The sequence below is a fragment of the Candoia aspera genome, chromosome 2 (assembly GCF_035149785.1).
Source record: "Candoia aspera isolate rCanAsp1 chromosome 2, rCanAsp1.hap2, whole genome shotgun sequence".
Taxonomy (NCBI): Eukaryota; Metazoa; Chordata; class Lepidosauria; order Squamata; family Boidae; genus Candoia; species Candoia aspera.
The window spans coordinates 106,609,399-106,631,482 of NC_086154.1; the positions used below are offsets into that span (position 1 = coordinate 106,609,399).

The window sequence follows — 22,084 nt, forward strand, 5'->3', positions numbered from 1 at the left end:
TCACTTGCACCGCTACATCTATCACCACTACTATCTTCTGACCCTTGTCTACTACCACGATACCTGGTTGATTGGCCAGTACCTGCCTGTCCATCTGAATCTGGAAGTCCCACAAGATCGTAGCCCTGTTATTCTCCATGACCTTCTGTGGAATCTCCCATCTGGACTTGGTAGGGTCTAGCCCATACACTATGCAGATGCTCCTGTACACAGCAGTTGTGCAGTTCAGTGTATGCTGTTCCTGCCTGCATCTTACATCCTGCCACTGTGTGTTGGACTGTCTCCGAGGCCTCTCTGCACAGTCTGCACCTCAGGTCCTGACTAGTGTGGTAGACTCCTGCTTCTATGGATCTGGTGCTTAGCTCCTGTTCTTGTGCTGCTATGATCAGTGCCTCAGTGCTGTCTTTTAGTCCAGCCTTTTCCAGCCACTGGTAGGATTTCCCAGTGTCAGCCACCTCAGTTATCTGTTGATGGTACATCCCATGCAGGGTCTTGTCTTGCTACGGCACTTCCTCTTTTTGATCTTCCTCCTGTGTCTTCTGCTGTCTCAGGCATTCCCTGAGCAGCTCATCTTTGGGTGCCATCTTACTGAAGTACTCCTGGATGCTCTGGGTTTTGTCCAGGACAGGGGCTTTGACACTCACCAGACCCCACCCATTCTCTTTCCAGCTGGTGTACAGTCTCTGGGTGTTGAACTTGGGGTGAAAACCTCCATACATTGTGAGGAGCTTCTGAGTCTTCACATCTGCAGCCTCCATGTCCTCCTTTGGCCAGCTCACTATACTGTCAGGGTATCTGATGACTGGCAGAGCATACATGTTGATGGCGTGGATCTTGTTCTTCCCATTGAGCTGGCTTTCCAAGACTTGTCTTATCCTTTGGTGGCACTTGGATGTCGCTGTCTTCCTTGCCTCCTCATCGTGGTTCCCAAGTGACTGTGGGATACCAAGGTACTTGTAGCTGGTCTATGTGGCCTGCTGGTAGTTCCACCCCATCAGTCTTAACTACCTTCCCTCTCTTTACTACCATCCAGCCACACTTCTCCAGTCCGAATGACATCCCAGTGTCCTCACTGTAGATCCGTGTCAGGTGGATCAGCGAGTCGATGTCTTGTTCGCTCTTAGCATACAGCCTGATGTCATCCCTGTAGAGGAGGTGGTTGATGGTAGTTCCACTCTTGAACTTGTATCCTTATCCAGTCCTTGTGATTATCTTGCTGAGCAGGTTCAAGCCTATGCAGAACAGCGGGGACAGTGCATCACTTTGGTATATGCCACACTTGATGGCCACTTGTGAGAGCTGTCTTGAGTTGACTTTCAGTGTTGTCTTCCACAGTCCCATTGAGTTTTGAGGAAAGTCCTTAGTGTCCTGTTAACTTTGTATAGCGCCAGGCATTCACAGATCCATGTGTGTGGCATTGAGTCATAGGCTTTCCTGTGGTCTGTCCTGGCTGTGCTCAGATTGGTCTTTCTAGACCAGCCTTTCTCAGCCTTTTGACCCTGTAGGAAACCTTGAAATATTTTTCAGGCCTAGGGGAAACCCTGTACATTCAGGCTCAAATATAGGCCAGAAGTAACAAAATTACTATATTTGTTTCATGTGTAGGCTGGTATATATGCATTAACAGTGTTCTTAAATAAAAATAAAGAATGAAACTGACCTCTTTAATGTGAAGTTGCCTGAATTTGAAATAATTTTTTAAAGAAATCATGATCTCCCAGGGAACCCCTAGTGACCTCTCACAGTACCCTAGGGTTCCACAGAACCCTGGTTGAGAAACCCTGGTCTAGACCTTGAGTCTCAGGTGACTCCTCTATCTATGAGCAACTGGTTTTTTGACCCTTTGGTGTTGTTCTCAATGCCCTTCTGAGGTGTACTCATGGACTGGCCCATATGGTCCTACAGCTTGGTGGCTATGATGCCTGATAGGATTTTCCATGTGTGGGGAGGCAGGCTATTGGCCAGTAGCTGGACGGTGCTGTTCCTTGTGAGGGTCTTTCTTTCCTTACTTTAGCTAGTCTGGGTGGGAGCCTGCTGCTAGCAGCTGGTTCATCTGTGCTGCTAGGCGTTCATGCACTGCTGTTCGTCACTGTAGCCAGTAGGTGTGGATCATGTCTAGGCCAGGTGCTGTCCAGCTCTTCATGTTCTTGACCCGCTGTTGGATGTCTGCTACTGTGATGGTGACTGGTTCCTGCTCTGGGAGATTTCTGTGGTCTGGTCTCAGGTCCTGCAGCCACTTTGCACTGGTGTTATATGTCTTCTCTTTCTCCCATATGTTCTTCCAGTACTGTTCAGTTTCTGCTGTTACTGCACTGTTGCACTGCAATTGGGAGTACACCTTGGCTGGTCCTTTGGAGAACAGGGCATTTACCTTTGAGGCCTCTGCTTCTCTAGTGTATCTCCTTAGCCTGGTAGTCAGTACCGTGAGCCTTTGTTTAGCAGTCTCCAGGGCTTCAGATGGAATGAGGTCCTTGTATTTTTTTAATAGCTGAGTCTTATCGTTAATCTCCATACCTTTCTGTAGTTCCACCAGCTAACTAACTTCTCTCCAAGTTGCCTTGATTTTGGCCTCCAACCTCATTTTCTGGGGTGGGGGGAGGTGTTGTTGTTCTTGATTGTGTAGCCAAGCATCTCCAGGATTAGAGCAGCTGTAGCGTATACCAGTTCATTGGTTTGAGTTATGGTGGTAGTAGGAATTGTCATGAGGGCCCTGGTGGCAACTTCTAGCATACTGTCTGATGGTATTTCTCCACTGAGCCTTGGTAATTAGTCTTGAGAGTTGACTGTAGCTAGTTTATCCATGATCTTTTGCCTCATACCAGCTGTTGTGCTCTGTAATGGAGGGGGTGGCAGTGACATTCCAGCTTCAGGAGTTTGCTGCACCTCCAGTTGTTCTTCCGGGTTTCTTGAGTCCAGGATATAATGCATAGTTGGTCTATCTCAAGTTGTGAGAGCAGCTCCCTCTTCACTTTGTTGAAGCGTTGGGTAACTACAGTGGCTGTTTCTCAGTTAGTGTGGATGCAGGTCTTCTGTCCATCCATAGTTCCCTCGTGCGTTTCATACATCCCCTCTCATTAGGTCTGCTGTTGTAGTAGCATTCCATCAGTTCCAGGTTCTCTTGTCTCGTCCATGTATGGTTTGTTCCAGTAGCCCACTTATCGTCAGATTGTCCTGGTTCCCCAACATCTGACATGGACGTCATTAATCCAGGTGACGTCCGAGCTGGCATGACTCTCTTAGTATGTGTCACTCTCATATATGAGGTAGGCAGGTGAAGCATTAGGGGGTCTTTGCCCAAGGACCCCTACTGGTAATATAGGTACCAGCCAGGATTCGAACTCCAGTCTCCCATTTCAAAGGGCTGCACTCTAACTACTATGCTATCTAGCCACTCCTGTGTGTGTGTTTGTGTGTGGACTAGGATGTGCACGCATGGCTGATATAAATAAGAAAATAGGTCTGAAGCATGATGACACAAATTTCGCTTCAGAATTAATTCTGCTATAATTTTGATTTCCTGTCCCAAAACACCACCTAGATAGCTTTGTAATGTTTTACTTTAGGTAAAATGAGTACCTGCAGTATCTTACATTTGAAAACCTAAAGCAGTGCTGTCTCCGGTGAACAACTGACTTTCACAGAAGAGAAGATTGTAATCTGAGGATTGTATACGGTAATAATTTGTTTTGTTTGGAATGAAAGGCTCAGGAGCTTTTAATGTTAATCATGTTTTGCTTTAATGCATAATTGCCATACAACAGTTGGATATGCTCATCATGTGGAAATAGCTGAAACCCTGAAAAAAAATTCCTATTTCAAAATTTAAATTCTATCAGAATATAGAATATGTTGAAGGAAAAATACTTTATAAAATTAACTTGGTTTGCAAGTAAATGCAGATGGAAGGGCAGCTCCCTCAGTGTCTGACTGACCAATTTATAAAGAAACTTCAACCCAGGTAAAAATACGCCTCAGATGTGAGTAGATTAATCAGATAACAATCATATGAAGATGTCCTAAACCTTTCTATTTAAATGAGACCAAATGGTTTTCTTTGGAAGTGTAATAAATAAGTAATCTCCATGAACACTCTCCCCATCTTCAACTGCTTTTAGAAAATACCCATATTCTGCTTTTATTCTTCTATTGCCTTAGAAGGCGATAGAATCTATTTTGCTAAAAGTGTTTAGACAGATCGCCGTCTGTCTAGCATGCTGTTGTAGTGGATTCCTGCATTGGACATGGGGTTGACAAGATGATCTCTAAGGTTCCTTCTCACCCTTACAGTCTATGTTTCTACAGCTTTAATAAGAATGTTTTAAAAACTTTTCAGAAGTTTAAGTCTTGCAGCAAAATGTTCTGCATCAGTTGTTCAATTTCACAGTTGTGGGTATAGCGAATGATGTTGTACTGCCCCATTAATTTCTGTGTGATTTCATCTATTTTTATATATTTTGACTTAGCAGGTTATGGTAAAGAAACCAAATGTATTAATAGAATCTTTGTTCTGTTTGATAGTGCATTGTTCTTGGATCATGTTACCTCAGTGGGGATCAGGCTCTCGTTTTATTCCAGTTAAAAATTCAGGAAAGGTTTCTAGTTTTGAGCAGCTGCAGAGATTTAAACAAAATCAGTGTTTCATCAGTATTCCTAGCATATGCATTCCTGGTTTGTATTAAATATACTGCATATGTAATTCACAGTGATTTGAGTTTTACAAATGAAGTTGAAAAGAATGTAAAGCGCAAGGGTTGGTGTGAATTTTGTAGAATATTTGAGCTAATTTTTATTCTGCAGTAGTTCAGAGTAGCAGGGAAAAGAAGATTGGCATCTCTGCTTCCACCTAAGTATAAGTGGCTGATTTCCACAATGAGAGATTGAGGTATTTCTGAAAGGCAAAATTAAATCTTCATTGTAATTTGTTAAGAAAATAGTAGGATTATATGAATTTGCCGGTAGTCTTGGTTACGGTTTTGACTTAGCGTTGTGTGTACTAGGGTCATAATTTGCTGATTTTAAAGATATTTTTTACTGCTGTACTGTGTTATCTTTCATTATGCCTGGTAACATTTGGAGTATTTAGTGTCCTCCACATGGCTCTGCCTTTAAAAGTGATCAGAAACATCAGTTGTCTGACAGTCTCAAAGCAAGACTTGTAACTACATCTCAGTGCACTGAGCATATAACCCTGGCATGATGCCGTTATGTTAATTACTGATATGTTTCCAGTTCCGAATCAGAGTACTAGCTTGACCTTTAAGAGCTCTAAACAATGCAAGGCTGGGATATCTTAAGGACTGTCTGGTTTCACATGTGCATGGCCTTTTCCTCTGGTCAACGTTTAAAGGCCTGTTCTGCTGTTCTTTACCTACAGAAATGAGGTTGGTGGGTATATAAAATAGTATTTGTTGTTTTGGTGTCCTGACTATGGAAAGCGGGTTCAGTTGCTGCTTGCCTTAAGAATGCACAGTGAAAACAGGGTTACTCATATGAAAGCTTTGAGGGCAAGTAAATATTGGGTATTCAGGTAGAGTTTTTCTTTTGAGATGACTTACTTTTACTTACTTCTCTCTTACTTAGTACATTTTAATAACTGATTTATATTGCTCTAAAATTCCTTTCTAAATTGCTGAACTGTAAAGAAGGTATTAAAACTTTTGTGAATAAATGTATCATGTAATTTTATGTAGTAAAATGTGATTTTAACAAGATGAAGCATATAATAGCAATAGTGAAAAAACTTCATTGATTTTTTGTAATTTTGGAGCTAACTAAAGTTAGCGGGCTCTTTTATTTTAAGGACATACAGTAAATAAGAATAGGGAAGAAAATTGTTCATTTCACATTTCGATGTGAATTTACCTAATGTGGACCTACCAGGGGAATATATAAACCAAAATGCAACTGCACTTTGACATTCACACTTTTTTAAACTTATTCATTATATGATTATTATGGAAAATTGCTTCCTTAAAAATGGAGCAAAAAGAAATAAAGAGTGGAAAAACTGACACATTTCTCTGTTTCTTACCTCAGCAGCTATAGTCTCACTGGCAACTTCTTCCTATGCCCTTGAAACTTCACAGTGCTTTATGATACCTTGTTCAAATCTGAGACTGAACTGATAACTACCCAAAGTAGGGGGGTATTGCTGTTGAAACATTACCAAGGTTTTGATGCTTTTGATACCAGAAGACACTTATGCTTTTGATACCAGAAGACAGAAAAAGATCATCTTATTGTAGCATATACCTGAAGACATGGGGAAAAACAATTTTAATCGATAGTACAAAGTTTTAGAAATCACTGAGATGTCCAGAAATGTTTTTTTTTTTTAAATTTTCAGTCAATATAAGATTACCATGTCTAAAACATACAATGTTTATGTAGCATAAACCTTGCTCCATAAGTGTTACATGCTTGATTACTTCACTTGCTTATTCCAGCAAAGAGCACGTTGATGAATTTTAACTTCAAGTGTGGTGCATTTAAGAAGAATTATATTTAATTCTTCCTCTTAATATTTTCTTCACTTTTTATTTTCCTAGTGCCAGAACCTATTAAGACCAGTTTAAGCCAGCCCCAACCTGCCGGTACCAGTACCAGTACTTCCACCAGCACTATCACCAACAATAATAATGGCAAGCGTGCATCTGCCAATGGGCAGCAGCCAGCTGCATCCCGATACCTGCCTCGTGAGGTGCCTCCACGCTTCCGCCAACAAGAACAGAAGCAGCTCTTAAAAAGAGGCCAGCCTCTGCCTGCTGGAACTCTGATCAGCACGAGCCCAGCGCAAGGCACCGGACAAGTAGGAACAAGTCCTCCTCCACAGCCAGGAGTAGGTGGACATCACCACCCCAGTAAGACTCAGATCCCAACAGGTGAGTGATACAGGTGGAAAGAAATGTGTTGTAGGCAGGACATTTGTTCAGGTGCTCAGCTAAATAGTTGATATTTAACTCAGAATGGGGGTTTTCTGATTTAAACACAGTGGCCACATAGAAAGGAAGACACATTGTTCTCTGGTACAGAAACAGTTTCACCTGGAAAGTATAGGTGAACAGTATAGAGACAAGACCTGAATAAAAGTAATGTAATGTTGGTAGCTTAATAAACAGGAGATTTGTTGGAATCCTTCGTCAGGTTTTCAGCAATGGGCCTCTTGTTGCCATAATCTATTAGAAGACTTTTTTTGTGTAATTCTTTGAGTTAAGCTCTGTGGAAGAGACAGAAACAAAACCAAAGTTGAAACCTGTTACAGACATCACAGTACAAAAGGATACATTTTAACAAGTATGTTATCAAAGTAGACTCTAAAAACTTTGTTTCGAGTGTTTTGAAATCAAAGCAAACCTCCCATGTTCATAGAGTTTTGTTCTGAGCTTGAAATCAAAATGTGACTGTTCACAGTGAAATACGTATGTATCAATTTGTATCAATTTTTATGATACAAATTGTGTGTGTGTGTGTGTATCCACGATATACTGCTTGAGAAATGCTGCTGCAGCTTATGCAGACTTCATAAATTATATATCCATCCATCCATTTATACAAACACACACACACAAACAAACAAAGGGAGAGAGGAATATGAGGAATATAGACTTTGTTGTTGTTTATTCGTTTAGTCGCTTCCGACTCTTCGTGACTTCATGGACCAGCCCACGCCAGAGCTTCCTGTCGGTCGTCAACACCCCCAGCTCCCCCAGGGACGAGTCCGTCACCTCTAGAATATCATCCATCCATCTTGCCCTTGGTCGGCCCCTCTTCCTTTTGCCTTCCACTCTCCCTAGCATCAATATCTTCTCCAGGGTGTCCTGTCTTCTCATTATGTGGCCAAAGTATTTCAGTTTTGCCTTTAATATCATTCCCTCAAGTGAGCAGTCTGACTTTATTTCCTGGAGGATGGACTGGTTGGATCTTCTTGCAGTCCAAGGCACTCTCAGAATTTTCCTCCAACACCACAGTTCAAAAGCATCGATCTTCCTTCGCTCAGCCTTCCTTATGGTCCAGCTCTCGCAGCCATATGTTACTACTGGGAACACCATTGCTTTAACTATGCGGGCCTTTGTTGTCAGTGTGATGTCTCTGCTCTTAACTATTTTATCGAGATTTGTCATTGCTCTTCTCCCCAGGATTAAGCGTCTTCTGATTTCCTGACTGCAGTCAGCATCTGCAGTAATCTTTGCACCTAGGAATACAAAGTCTTTCACTGCTTCTACATTTTCTCCCTCTATTTGCCAGTTATCAATCAAGCTGGTTGCCATAATCTTGGTTTTTTTGAGGTTTAGCTGCAAACCAGCTTTTGCACTTTCTTCTTTCACCTTCATCATAAGGCTCCTCAGTTCCTCTTCACTTTCAGCCATCAAAGTGGTATCATCTGCATATCTGAGATTGTTAATGTTTCTTCCAGAGATTTTAACTCCAGCCTTGGATTCCTCAAGGCCAGCTTGTCGCATGATGTGTTCTGCATACAAGTTGAATAGGTAGGGTGAGAGTATACAGCCCTGCCGTACTCCTTTCCCAATCTTAAACCAGTCTGTTGTTCCGTGGTCTGTTCTTACTGTTGCTACTTGGTCGTTATACAGATTCTTCAGGAGGCATACGAGATGACTTGGTATCCCCATTCCACTAAGAACTTGCCATAATTTGTTATGGTCCACACAGTCAAAGGCTTTAGAATAGTCAATAAAACAGAAATAGATGTTTTTCTGAAACTCCCTGGCTTTTTCCATTATCCAGCGGATATTGGCAATTTGGTCTCTAGTTCCTCTGCCTTTTCTAAACCCAGCTTGTACATCTGGCAATTCTCGCTCCATGAACTGCTGAATTCTACCTTGCAGGATCTTGAGCATTACCTTACTGGCATGTGAAATGAGTGCCACTGTTCGATAGTTTGAACATTCTTTAGTGTTTCCCTTTTTTGGTATGGGGATATAAGTTGATTTTTTCCAGTCTGATGGCCATTCTTGTGTTTTCCAAATTTGCTGGCATATAGCATGCATTACCTTGACAGCATCATCTTGCAAGATTTTGAACAGTTCAGCTGGGATGCCGTCGTCTCCTGTTGCCTTGTTATTAGCAATGCTTCTTAAGGCCCACTCAACCTCACTCTTCAGGATGTCTGGCTCTAGCTCACCGACCACACTGTCAAAGCTATCCCCGATATTGTTATCCTTCCTATACAGGTTTTCTGTATATTCTTGCCACCTTTTCTTGATCTCTTCTTCTTCTGTTAGGTCCTTGCCATCTTTGTTTTTGATCATATCCATTTTTGCCTGGAATTTACCTCCAATGTTTCTAATTTTCTGGAAGAGGTCTCTTGTCCTTCCTATTCTATTGTCTTCTTCCACTTCCACGCATTGCTTGTTTAAAAATAATTCCTTATCTCTTCTGGCTAACCTCTGGAATTTTGCATTTAATTGGGCATATCTCCCCCTATCACTGTTGCCTTTTGCTTTCCTTCTTTCCTGGGCTACTTCTAGTGTCTCAGCAGACAGCCATTTTGCCTTCTTGGTTTTCTCTTTCTTTGGGATGTATTTTGTTGCCGCCTCCTGAACAATGCTGCCAACTTCTGTCCAGAGTTCTTCCGGGACCCTATCTACTAAGTCCAGTCCCTTAAATCTATTCTTCACCTCCACTGCATATTCCTTAGGAATATTAGTGAGCTCATATCTAGCTGATCTGTGGGTCTTCCCTAATCTCTTTAGTCTGATCCTAAATTGTGCAAGAAGACGTTCGTGATCTGAACTACAGTCAGCTCCAGGCCTTGTTTTTACTGACTGTACAGATGTCCGCCACCTTTGGCTGCAAAGGATGTAATCAATCTGATTTCGGTGTTGTCCATCTGGTGAAGTCCATGTATAAAGCCGTCTCTTAGGTTGTTGGAAGAGAGTGTTTGTTATGCAGAGTGAATTGTCTTGGCAAAATTCTATCAGCCTGTGTCCTGCTTCGTTTTGTTCTCCCAGGCCATACTTACCTGTAATTCCAGGTGTCATTTGACTGCCCACCTTAGCATTCCAGTCTCCTGTGATGAAAATAACATCTCTTTTAGGCGTGTTGTCCAGTAGGTGCTGCAGATCCTCATAGAACTGCTCTACTTCAGCTTCTTCAGCATTTGTGGTTGGGGCGTATATTTGGATCACTGTGATGTTAGATGGCTTGCCCTGAATTCGAATTGAGATCATTCTGTCGTTTTTTGGGTTGTATCCAAGCACTGCTTTAGCCACTTTACTATTAATTATGAAGGCTACTCCATTTCTTCTGTGGTCCTCTTGTCCGCAGTAGTAGATCTGGTGGTCATTTGATGTGAAGTGGCCCATTCCAATCCATTTCAGTTCACTGACGCCCAGAATGTCTATCTTTAATCTTGTCATCTCACCAATAACCACATCCAATTTGCCCTGGCTCATAGATCTTACATTCCAGGTTCCGATGGTGTGTTGATCCTTAGAACATCGGATTCGCCGTTCACCACCAGCACCGTCGGCCGCTAGCCGTCCTTTCGGCTTTGAGCTAGCTGCGTCATCATGTCTGGGGCTAGTTGAGCTCATCCTCTGTTCCTCCCCAGTAGCATTTTGACCATCTTCCGACCTGGGGGTCTCATCTTCCGATGGTATACCGACATATCTCTGGTTGTACTGATCCATTTAGTTTTCACGGCAAGAATACTGAGGTGGGTTGCCATTACCTTCCCCAGGGATCGCATTTAGTCTGACCTCTCTGTCATGACCTTCCCGTCTTGGGTGGCCCTTCACGGTTTAGCTCATGGCATCATTGAGGTGCTCAAGCTCCAGCACCACGACAAGGTAACGATCCTTTGCTGAAGAATATAGACTTAATGCTGAATAATTTGTATAGTGGTGTCTTAACGTATTTTTTTCAAAACTGAATCATTCTATATCCAGAGGTTTAAAACCAAAAAAGTTAACTTATAGAGAATATTGCTAATGCTTGCAGATTAGCTTCTCAAAATCTGAGTGTAATTAGGACCCTACTGTATTGGACAATTTTCATCCTGTCTCCTACCTTCTCTTTTTGGGGAAGGTGGTTGAGAAAGTGGTGGCGTTATAACTCCAGAGGATTCTGGATGAAACAGATTATCTGGACCCCTTTCAGTCAGGTTTCAGGCCCGGTTATGGGATGGAAATGGCATTGGTCGCACTTAATGGATGACCTCTGGCGGGAGCAGGATAGTGGCAGTGCATCCATCTGGCTCTTCTTGACCTCTCAGTGGCTTTCAATACCATTGACCATGGTATCCTTTTGGGGCAGCTTGGAGTTGGGGGTGGGCGGCGGTTTTGCGCTAGTTCACCTCCTTCCTCCAGGGCCGGTCCCAATTGGTGGTGATAGGGAGTGAGAGATCCGACCCTCAGCACCTCCTTTGTGGGGTGCCACAGGGCTCGGTTCTCTCTCTGCTCCTTTTCAACATCTACATGAAACCACTGGGTGAGATCATCCATCACAATGGGATGAGGTATCATCAGTATGCTGATGATACTCAACTATACATCTCCATCCCGGGTGAGGTAAGAGACTGCCTTCTCTCGGTGCCTGGGGGCTGTAGGGGTATGAATGGGGAACAACAGGCTTCAGCTAAACCCTGGCAAGACGGAGTGGCTGTGGATTAATGGCTCCTCGGTATCTGGGAAACTGTCATTTTTAGTTCTGGATGGGGTTGCACTGCCCCAGACAGACCTGGTGTGTAACTTGGGGTCCTCCTGGACTCGCAACTCCTGCTTGAAGAGCAGGTGGCAGTCGTGGCCAGGAGGACCTTTGCACAACTTCATGTTGTGCGCCAGTTACACCCTTTCCCGGATCAAGATGCCCTCCAGACAGTCACTCATGCCCTGGTCATCTCCCACATAAGACTATTGCAATGCTCTCTACATGGGGCTACCCTTGAAGAGTATCCGAAAGCTTCAGCTGGTCCAGAAAGTGGCCGCACAGGCAGTTATTGGTACCCCAAGATCGGCACATATGACACCACTGCTGCGTGAGCTGCACTGGGTGCCAGTTTGCTTCTGGGTCCAATTCAAGGTGTTGGTTATGACCTTTAAAGCCCTACATGGCATGGGGCCAGGTTACCTGAGGGACCGTCTCATCCCCATAACATCAACTCATCCCACCTGGTCATGCAGAGAGGGCATGCTACAGACCCCATCTGTAAGGAAATTCCACTTGGCATGGTCCAGGAGGCAGGCCTTCTCCACAGTGGAACATTTTGCCTCCAGAAGTGAGGCAAGCCCCTTCGCTCCAGCCTTTTGGAAGAATTTAAAGACCTTGTTCTGCCACCTCACCTGGGATGGGAAGGGCAATAGTTTTTCCTGGGGTGGCTGGCGCCGTAGAGCCCTCCCCATTGAATGAGATCTTATCGTTACTTGGATTTTATATCTATTTTATTTTCTATTTATATTTGGTTGTTTGTATTGTAATTTTTGTGTTTTATAGTTTTAATTGTCAATTTTATTGTAAACCGCCCAGAGTCCCCCTTTTTGGGGAAGATGGGCGGCGATAGAAATTTGAAAAATAAATAAATAAATAAATTAGCTATTTAAAGTAAGCTAGGATTTTAGCAGTTGTTGCTTTAAGAAATGTCAGACCATGAGTTGGCTACTATGCATACTCTAAATGCATTATGTGATATTGTATCAGGATGAACTGCTCCTGTGAGAGTTCATGGGCTTTAGTCCAGCTTATATCATAGAAGAGTGGAATTACTTGTAGATCTCAGAGTATATTCCTTCCTAAGAATAGCCTGAGAAAAGAAGAGCTGAAAAGTCTACTGAAGCTGATCAGGCAATGTTGAACGCAAGACTTATTTGGAGTAAGTAAGTGAAAGGAGAAACCATCTTCTATCATATGAAACAACATTCAGAACAAACAAGGATAACAGCCACTTGGTTCAGCTCATAGAGGGAGAGTAGTAATATTGCCATGCTTTCAAATTAGTTTTTAGGTTGAAAGTTAAAGTGCTGTTTTAAATTTCCTCTTCAAGAGTTGCTGGGGAGAAGGGGAATGCTATATATTCCAAAATTAATTTATGGAGTTTTTCAGCTGCAGAATTGTTGAAGCTGTGGACTTTGTAAGGCTTTAAAAGGGATTTAGGCAAGATCTTAGAGTGTAGGACAATTACAGGCTACTGGTTAATAATCTTGATTTCTAATAGAATAGTCTTGTTCATAATGTTGTATCCTTCAGTGCCTGTTACTAGCAGACAATAGTCAGGAAAGGCTATTTCCTTCATGCTTGCTTGTAGGCTTTCCAGAAGCATTTGGTTGGACATTGTGTGAAATTATAAGAGATTTGATAGACTTTTGTCTGATCTAAAGGGCTGTTCTTACATTCATGAGTTACAGCATCTTGGCCTAAGAAGTTGTCTGTTCTGCCAAAAAAGCATTCAAAACAGCTAACAGCAAAAGGTTAACGGGAACTGGAAGTGGTTCTTACAGTTCTGTCGTCTAACATCATTTTACTGGACTGAATCCTCACACTTACACAGTATGTTGTCCTGGTTCATAAGAATACTAAACCATATTGTAGTTTGTTTGGTTTGGGGCTTAATATAATACATGACTGAGAATATGTGGCTACTCATTATGGTTTGCCATTATGTACAAATAAGGCTACTGTGGCTTATTCAACAAAGCATGCTTTTAAAAATTCTGGCTTTATGTGTAAACGCATTCCCTTGCTATTTTACCACAGGCACTTAGATGAAGTCTTAACTGCTAATAAACAAGTATTTCCTAGGGCAGGGGAAAGTCTTCAGCAAGCCAGTACTGTTGTAGGGACTGCAATGTGTATGGTACATTGTTGGCACGCTAATTGAATATTCCTTAATGTGCTCTTTTTGGCTTTATTCACATTTTTAATGAATAATCTAAAATAAAATATGAGATCAAATGCTGAATGAACTTGGAAATCCAGCCACTCAAGAATGCATCCAGGCTTAGGGAATCTTGAAATCCTTTCAGACATTTTATCCAAAAATCAATTGAAATACACAGGGTGTTTTTTTTAATCAATGCTTAGTTTTATTGATGGGTGTTGATTAATAAACCATCCCATTTTTAAAATCGTCATGGCTGAAACATACCAGTCCTGAAAGCCCATTTGCTTCCCTAGCATAAGAAGGGTGGCATCAATGTCCTGCAATGGTGAGAGGAAAATCATGGATTTCATGTGCTCCAAGGCTGAACTCTACTTTTTCTAAAAAAATATTTTTCAGGTTCCTTGGGTCTGATTTTCATGTGTCTTAAGATTTCAAGCAGTAAGAGAAAAGTCAGTTTGAAAAGTAGCTGCTGCTACTACTGCTGTTCCTCTTCCTCTTCTTCCTCTTCCTCTTCCTCTTCCCCTCTCTGTCTCTGAGAGAGAGAGAGATCACACATGGTATTCCATTCTTTATTGTACTGTAAGTGATGTTTAAGCCATTTTTCAAGTTCTTTGATTTTATATCTGTACTTCCTTGTTTTCCTGGTATTGTTCATTTGTTTCCTGGCTAGGCAGTCTAAGGTTGACAGAATAGTCTTTGCTGGGTATGTGGAATGTCAAACATTTATTATATTCTTAACATTAACTTCTTTATTTTTGCCCTTTGAATTTGACAGTTCTGACATAGAGAGTACATTCTGGTTTCAGTGTGCATGGAATATAGTATTTAGCAAGACAGTGTCAAATGTATTGTTTACAACAGCTGTGTCAAACAGCTGTTTTTAACTGTTGTTGCCCCCCTATATCATATGCTTTATTCTGACCATAAGATTTTCCTCACAGAGTGGGTCAGCTGGAGTTGTACATGAGCTAGGGTTCATCTATATTAATGTCGGTTTAGAATAATAGTTCAATTATCACAATATATTGTGTATTTTTCTTTATTTAGATCTTTTAACTCTGACAATTCAAGGTAGGCAACTTTACAGTCAGCAAAACAAAACTTTATTAGATGCAAAAATAAACCTGCCATCTGAGTTCTGAATTGGATTCTAAAGCAGATACCACTTAATTTTAAAACCAAATGATCTTAGTCTCTTGGTTGTGTATCAAAGAGGTTACATGTCTTTATGATGAAATCAGTTGTTGGCGGAGAGCCTCGCATAGATTTGTAAGTGCTGATGCTTCTGAAATTTAAATATGTAAGTAGAGAAGGAAAAAGAATGCCAGTACGGGATGTACAGTTAAATGAAAGAGGATAGAGCAGAAGAGGCAATGGAAGTGGCCTTTTATTCTTCCAGTAAATCATTAAACCACATGAATAATAAAATAATTAAGGTACAATATAAAAACCAAGAAACAGGCTCATCTACACTATCAGCCAAGAAACCGGCTCACCTACATATAGCCAAGAAACATATATATAGCCAAGAAACAGTCTCACCTACACTATCAGGGCCCCAGGCTTGAAAGCAGAGCCAAATTTTTAATGCCTTGCAAATGGCCAGTAGGGTCGGGTCAAGTCTGATCTTGCAGGGAGTGATGTTCCAAAGAGCCAGTGTCATGGCCGAAAAATTTCTCTTCCTGGGTCCCACTAGATGGCACTCTTTCTTGTAGAAGGGACTGTGGTGGATTTCGGCAGTGCCGCTGGTTCTAGGAAGGAGGGAGCACATTACAAGGAAGTGGAGGAGATAAGAGGAGGCACAGTCCGGGAGGCAATGGTGGGGAAACAGAGAGGTTCAGGATAGCCCCCCTGTAGAGTCTCCCAGGTTATTTCCCCTTAGGTTAGGTAGAGTAGCTTTAGTCTGGCAAGATTCTGTCTATATCGTGTGAGCAAATAAAGAACTGGAGTTTGAATGGACTGGTTCTTCGTCGTTCTTGGGCTGGGCCTGACAGGGACCCAGAGCATGCCTCTCCTGCCAGATGTAACAGGATGGGTACATGCTACTGGGGAGAGATGGTCCTATAAGTAACCTGGCCCCAAGCTATGAAGGACTTTAAAGGTGACCATCAGCACCTTGAATTGTACCTGGAAGCATACTGGTAGCCAGTGCAGCTCACAAACCAGAGGCATCACATGTGCTGAGTGATTGGCACCCATAACTGCCTGCGTCACTGCATTTTGCTGAAGCTTCTGAATACTCTTCAAGGACAGCCTCATATAGAGCAGTAGTCAAGTTGGGAGGTGACCATGAGTAGGGGCCCCTGATTTAGGAATGGACACAAGTGGTGCAGAACACGAAGCTGTGCAAAGGCCCTCCTGGCCATGGCTGCCACCTGCTCTTTAAGCAGAAGCCACAAGTCCAGGAGGAGCCCCCAAACCTGTTAACTAATACATAAAACATGTATGTATATTTATTTTTAATGAAATATGTGCATTTATGTGCATTATGTATGATTATGTTATAGTAACATTATGCTACTATACTCCATTCTTCCAGTAAAGTACTTAGAATAGTTTAAACACAATTCACATGTGGTCATCCTTCTAGGCAGCTCAGCTGTGCTTCAGTGATTGCATTCAGAACATTATGAGTGTTACTTTTCATCTTGCACTAATGTAGTATAGATATAAAAGGGGGAGGGGGAGATGGATGGTGAATAAATTTATTGAATAAATGAATAAATAAAGTCAAATATCCAAATCATATCATATTTAGATTTAGATTTCCTCAATGTGGAGCTCTCCAGATGTGTTGGAACTGCAAACCCAGGAATTCTGGGAGTTTCAGTCCCAAAATATCTGAGGGCATTAGCTGAGGAAGGCTAGTCTAAAAATTAACCCGGACTATAAAGTTCATCTGAGTTCAACTTCTTCAGGATGATAATATCTGTAATTGCAGTAGTCTTTTGTCTCAGAGATATTTAAACACAAAACATGAGATATCCCTTAGAGTACAGTTTAGCTGCCAATTCACTGAGAAGGCAAAAAGAATATAATAAGAATCCTTATCCTGGTTGCCTCTATTGATGCTACACATTAACTCCCAGAATTCCTGGTCATTTTGGCTAGGGATTCTAGAAGTTGTAGTTGCTTCTCTAGAGCACACCACACCACAGGTATCTGATTTACCAAATTCTGTTGATTATAATAAATGCATTAACATCTCTTAATCTTGTCACGTGCAATACCAATTACAGGACGTTACCCCTAATAGTTAGGAGCCTAATTTTCAGTGTAAACTAATTTTCATCACAGAATAAATCTTATGCAAGTGTGTATATTATATTGTTCAAAGTATGCTTTGTTATTGCCTAACACACCAATTGTACTACAAATGAAAAATACTATTACTTCACTTAACTGATTTTGTTCTTGAAGTGTTATTGCAGTCTCTTGCTGAGATAAAAATTCAGTTATTACTATATTCCTCAGAATGAACAACTATGAAATCAAAAGTGAATTAAACTAGCTTCAAAAATTAAACTCATGAATGTTAAAAAGTGAAAAATGAAGTGAAAAATGTGACCTTAATATATAATAATTGCAGTGCATTGAAACGGCATTCCATTGGTAATGGAAGAAGAACTCACTTTGGGTAATTGATTAAATTTTGCATTTTTGAGCTTTGAGAGGTTATGAAAACTATGATACGTAATTGGCAGTCTTCGCTTCTCACAAAGGAATTTCTATATATTTATAGCTCAGCTAATCGGTTTTAGCAGGGTTGGAAGTTGACCTGCTCTTTCTGCTCCTTATGTCCACTTGAAGTCTTAATCTTCTTTCAAGAAGTATATGATATAACAGCTGTCTCCTGTTGGGAATGACTGTAAAGCAAACCAAGTTTAGCATTATAAATGACATTTCCAGAGAAATAGATTACTCTCTGAGCAGAAATACAATTTTAGAGTATATTCAAAACCTGAGCAATAGGGTGTAATAATTTTTGTTGTTTATTCGTTCAGTCACTTCTGACTCTTCGTGACTTCATGGACCAGCCCACACCAGAGCTTCCTGTCGGTCGTCAACACCCCCAGCTCCCCCAGGGAGAAGTCCGTCACCTCTAGAATATCATCTATCCATCTTGCCCTTGGTCGGCCCCTCTTCCTTTTGCCTTCCATTGTCCCTAGCAACAGCATCTTCTCCAGGGTGTCCTGTCTTCTCATTATGTGGCCAAAGGATTTCAGTTTTGCCTTTAATATCATTCCCTCAAGTGAGCAGGCTTTATTTCCTGGAGGATGGATTGGTTTGATCTTCTTGCAGTCCAAGGCACTCTCAGAATTTTCCTCCAACCCCACAGTTCAAAAGCATCTATCTTCCTTCTCTCAGCCTTCCTTATGGTCCAGCTCTCGCAGCCATATGTTACTACTGGGAACACCATTGCTTTAACTATGCGGACCTTTGTTGTCAGTGTGATGTCTCTGCTCTTGACTATTTTATCGAGATTTGTCATTGCTCTTCTCCCAAGGATTAAACGTCTTCTGATTTCCTGATTGCAGTCAGCATCTGCAGTAATCTTCACACCTAGAAATACGAAGTCTTTCACTGCTTCTACATTTTCTCCCTCTATTTGCCAGTTATCAATCAAGCTGGTTGCCATAACCTTGGTTTTTTTGAGGTTTAGCTGCAAGCCAGCTTTTGCACTTTCTTCTTTCACCTTCATCATAAGGCTCCTCAGTTCCTCTTCGCTTTCAGCCATCAAAGTGGTATCATCTGCATATCTGAGATTGTTAATGTTTTCTCCAGTGATTTTAACTCCAGCCTTGGATTCCTCAAGCCCAGCATGTCGCATGATGTGTTCTGCGTATAAGTTGAATAGGTAGGGTGAGAGTATACAGCCCTGCCGTACTCCTTTCCCAATCTTAAACCCGTCTGTTGTTCCATGGTCTGTTCTTACCGTTGCTACTTGTAATAATACAAGAAATATTTATGAAATATTGGAGATTCTTGGCTTACTATGTCTGAAGAACTTAGCAGTGGCCATGCTTATTTATATTATGTGTGATCTCAGTCATATTGGTGGCATAATCACCTTCTTTGATCTGGTGTCTTCCAAACGCATTATAATCCATCACATTTGGAGGCTATCATCACATTACAGTCTTTTCTAAAACATTTATATGCAAAGCTGTGTTGAGGTCCTTTAAAAATGTCAGCGTAACAGTATAAATTAGGGGGTTTCAAACTTTTGCAGGCCTTGGAACCATTTTTTAATATAATCCTAGAAGCTCTGATCAAGAGGTAAAGCTCTAGTGATAGAAGATTGGCTGCATTTAAGTGAATCTTATCTCCCTTAGTCTCTCATAGAACCCCCATCAATTTCTTCCAGAACCATAGGGTTCCATGGAACGCAGTTTGAAAAACCTGGCATAAATCACAGTACACTTTTTATGTTCGAACATGCAGAAGTAGTGTCATAGTTTCAGAATAAGAGGAGTGTTGTTACATTAATCATTGTCCCCATTTCCTTCTGATTCTTGATGGTGAGTTTGGGTGCAAAACTAGAAACATGACTTGAAATCCTTAATATATTTTAGAGTTGCTTTGCTATATTTTTAAGTGGCACATCTGTATTTTTTTTTCCTTTGGAATACAGAAAGAATATTCTATTTTATTCTACCTGTTGTAAGCCTCCCAGAGTCACTTAGATAAAAAAGGCAGCCATACAAATTGAATAAATCATAATCAAAATATATGTATAGTATATAGAACTGGAAGAGTAGTTGGCGTATAAAAATTGGTAATAAAATATTCATTCCATTTTGGGTTTTCTGGATTTTTGGATATGTGTGCCACTGAATATTGTCTTACGGGCTTCCGGTGGGAACATGGCGGCCTGAACAGCTGTGCTCGTGGGCTCCACAATTAGAACTGACAGCACGGCAATTTTCAGGCTCAGGCAGGTTTTTCCTGAAGCCCAGGAGTGTTTTTCTGGAGAGAGGAAAACACTCGGTATTACCCCATCTGTCCTCAGGAAGGCTGCTTGCAGCCAGAAAATCGCAAACAGCATTCCCAATCAACTGGTAAGAGCAGCTGGGAGTCTGGGGCGTCACCATTTCCAAGCCACTCTGTAGCCTTAAAGACCAGCCTCCCCATTTCTAAATCACCCAATTTATTTTTCTTTTAAGTTTATGTACCCTAAGAGAGGCTTTCTACAGCAAGGAGAAACACGTTCGCTTGGTGCCTATTGTTATTTCTGTGATTAATTTCTTTTAAAAAAATTCTTTTTAAGTTTTGGATTTTGCTTCCCATCCAAATACTAAGGACGGTTGAGAATATGTAATGGTCTCCCTGCTATTATTTTTGTACTAAATTTGAATATTTTAGCATTTTCCTACATGTTGAATCTGCTGTTTTGAACTTTCAGCTTTCTGTTGCTACTTTCCTTGGGGAACTGTCTGTTATCATACTTTCACTTATGTAACGTTTCAGAATTTTTCTATTATCTCCCACTTTTGCTGGTTAACTACCTAGGGGGCACCATAATCTGTTGTGTGAGACATGGAGGGTTTTAATCAGACTGTTTCCGACTTTCACTGAGACTTTAAACAGATGTTTCCTGAGTCCTGCCAAGCTTTTATGAAAGATATTCAGGACATTGTGGAAAACATGAGGCTTAAAATGTGTCATCTGGTTGGGGATGTTGTGGAAGAAATTGAAGAGCTTAACAGAGCTTAGAAATGTTTCTTCTAATAGTGAGATTGGAGCTTCTGCCGAAATGCTGGATGAAGATTGGATAGTCGAGTAGAAGAAATTAAAGCGACAGATCAAATTGCAAGCCATAAGTGGAATTGAATTGCTGTTGGAACATTATGGAAAAGAAGGGGTTATTATATATGGGAGGCTTTTTGTTGAGAAGTCGGAGTTCTTAAGGGGGGCAGTTGAGCTGTCTGATTTCTTTATGAAAAAAGCTCTCTGTGTTGTGGGGATGTGTGGGGTTCTACTGGTCAAATCAGAGATATACCCTTAAAATGAAAAAGATTTGGAACAATTGTAAATCTTCCCAAGGATAGCCATCTTGTAAAAATAACTTCATACTGAACAATTACAATGAAATAGGGTCATTCTTTTTTAATGTGTGTAAAATTTCCATCTACCTTTATTTAAAAATTCAGGTAGCCAACTGGCATAATCATTCATGTATGTATGTGTGTACATATATAAGAAGCTCTTACAGATATGTTATTTTATTGTTTTTCTTTTTTTTACTTCATTGTTTTTCTTTCTCTGTTGTTCTGTCTTATTAAACAAAGCCCCACTCCACACTCCAAACAATTGCTTCAAGACTACAGCATAAAATCATGCAGTAATCACAGAGGACCCCAGAACAACATTCAGTGACCTCTCTTGCCTTAACTAAAGTCAGTGCTCATGATACTGTAATCAGAGAAGCACTTGGTAAAAATAGGATTCATGAGACAGTAGCAAGGAGAATGCTATAGCTGACTAAAAAGAACAGTGATGTTCATCTCAAATTTGCCAAAAAGCACTTGAATGACTGTCTAGACTTCTGGAAGAATGTTATATTGACAGATGAGTCAAAATTGGAACTTTTCAGGCTATAGAATTTGGTGTGGTAGAAACTAGTTATTAAGCATAGAAATGGTAATGTCATAGTTTCGGGATGCTTTGCTGCCTCAGAACCTAGACCACATGTGAGGTTTCAGCTGGCTTCTGACTCAGAAAACGAAACTCATTCTGAGTCAGAAGGGGTAACAGAAACTTACCAGGCAGAAACCAGGAAAGTAAAACCCAGAAGTGACTCAGCAGTGCGGGAGAAGTTACAGCAGCTGATTGGCCAGTCTTCGGAGGAGGATTTGAATCCTCCAATCAGCGCATGCGAAAAACATGCAGAAAAGCGTGTGAAGGAGAAGGTAGCCTGATTGGCTGAGATGGGAACAGGCGCGCGAAGGTTCAGCATAAAAGGCAGACATGCTATTGTTGAGGACCTACCCGCTGCGCAAGCTGCCATAGAAGATCATCTTCCTGCCGATTCTTGCAGTCTCAGCCTCGTGTCCCGTTCCGGACCTCGCCACCACCATTCAGCGCATTCCAAGAGCATTCCCAGTCTTGTTCCTAGCTCTCAGCCTAATCCAGGATCTCCAGTCCAGCCTAATCATGCTCCAAGATTCCAGTCTTGCCCAGGATTTCCAGTCCAGTTTCATTGTGCTCTGAGCTTCCAGCCTTGCACAGGATCTCCAGTCCAGTCTA

The 22,084-nt window shown here is 41.4% G+C and overlaps 1 protein-coding gene across 4 annotated transcripts in view; it reads left to right on the top strand.

Moving 5' to 3' along the window:
• TNRC6C (trinucleotide repeat containing adaptor 6C) overlaps positions 1 to 22,084 on the top strand; it is a 161,317-nt gene that overhangs the window by 74,017 nt on the left and 65,216 nt on the right. For all 4 annotated transcript variants that reach the window (XM_063292877.1, XM_063292874.1, XM_063292876.1 and 1 more), the window contains exon 4: positions 6,549 to 6,881. In XM_063292877.1, the coding sequence (XP_063148947.1) occupies positions 6,549 to 6,881 (333 nt within the window). The remainder of the gene's footprint in view (positions 1 to 6,548; positions 6,882 to 22,084) is intronic.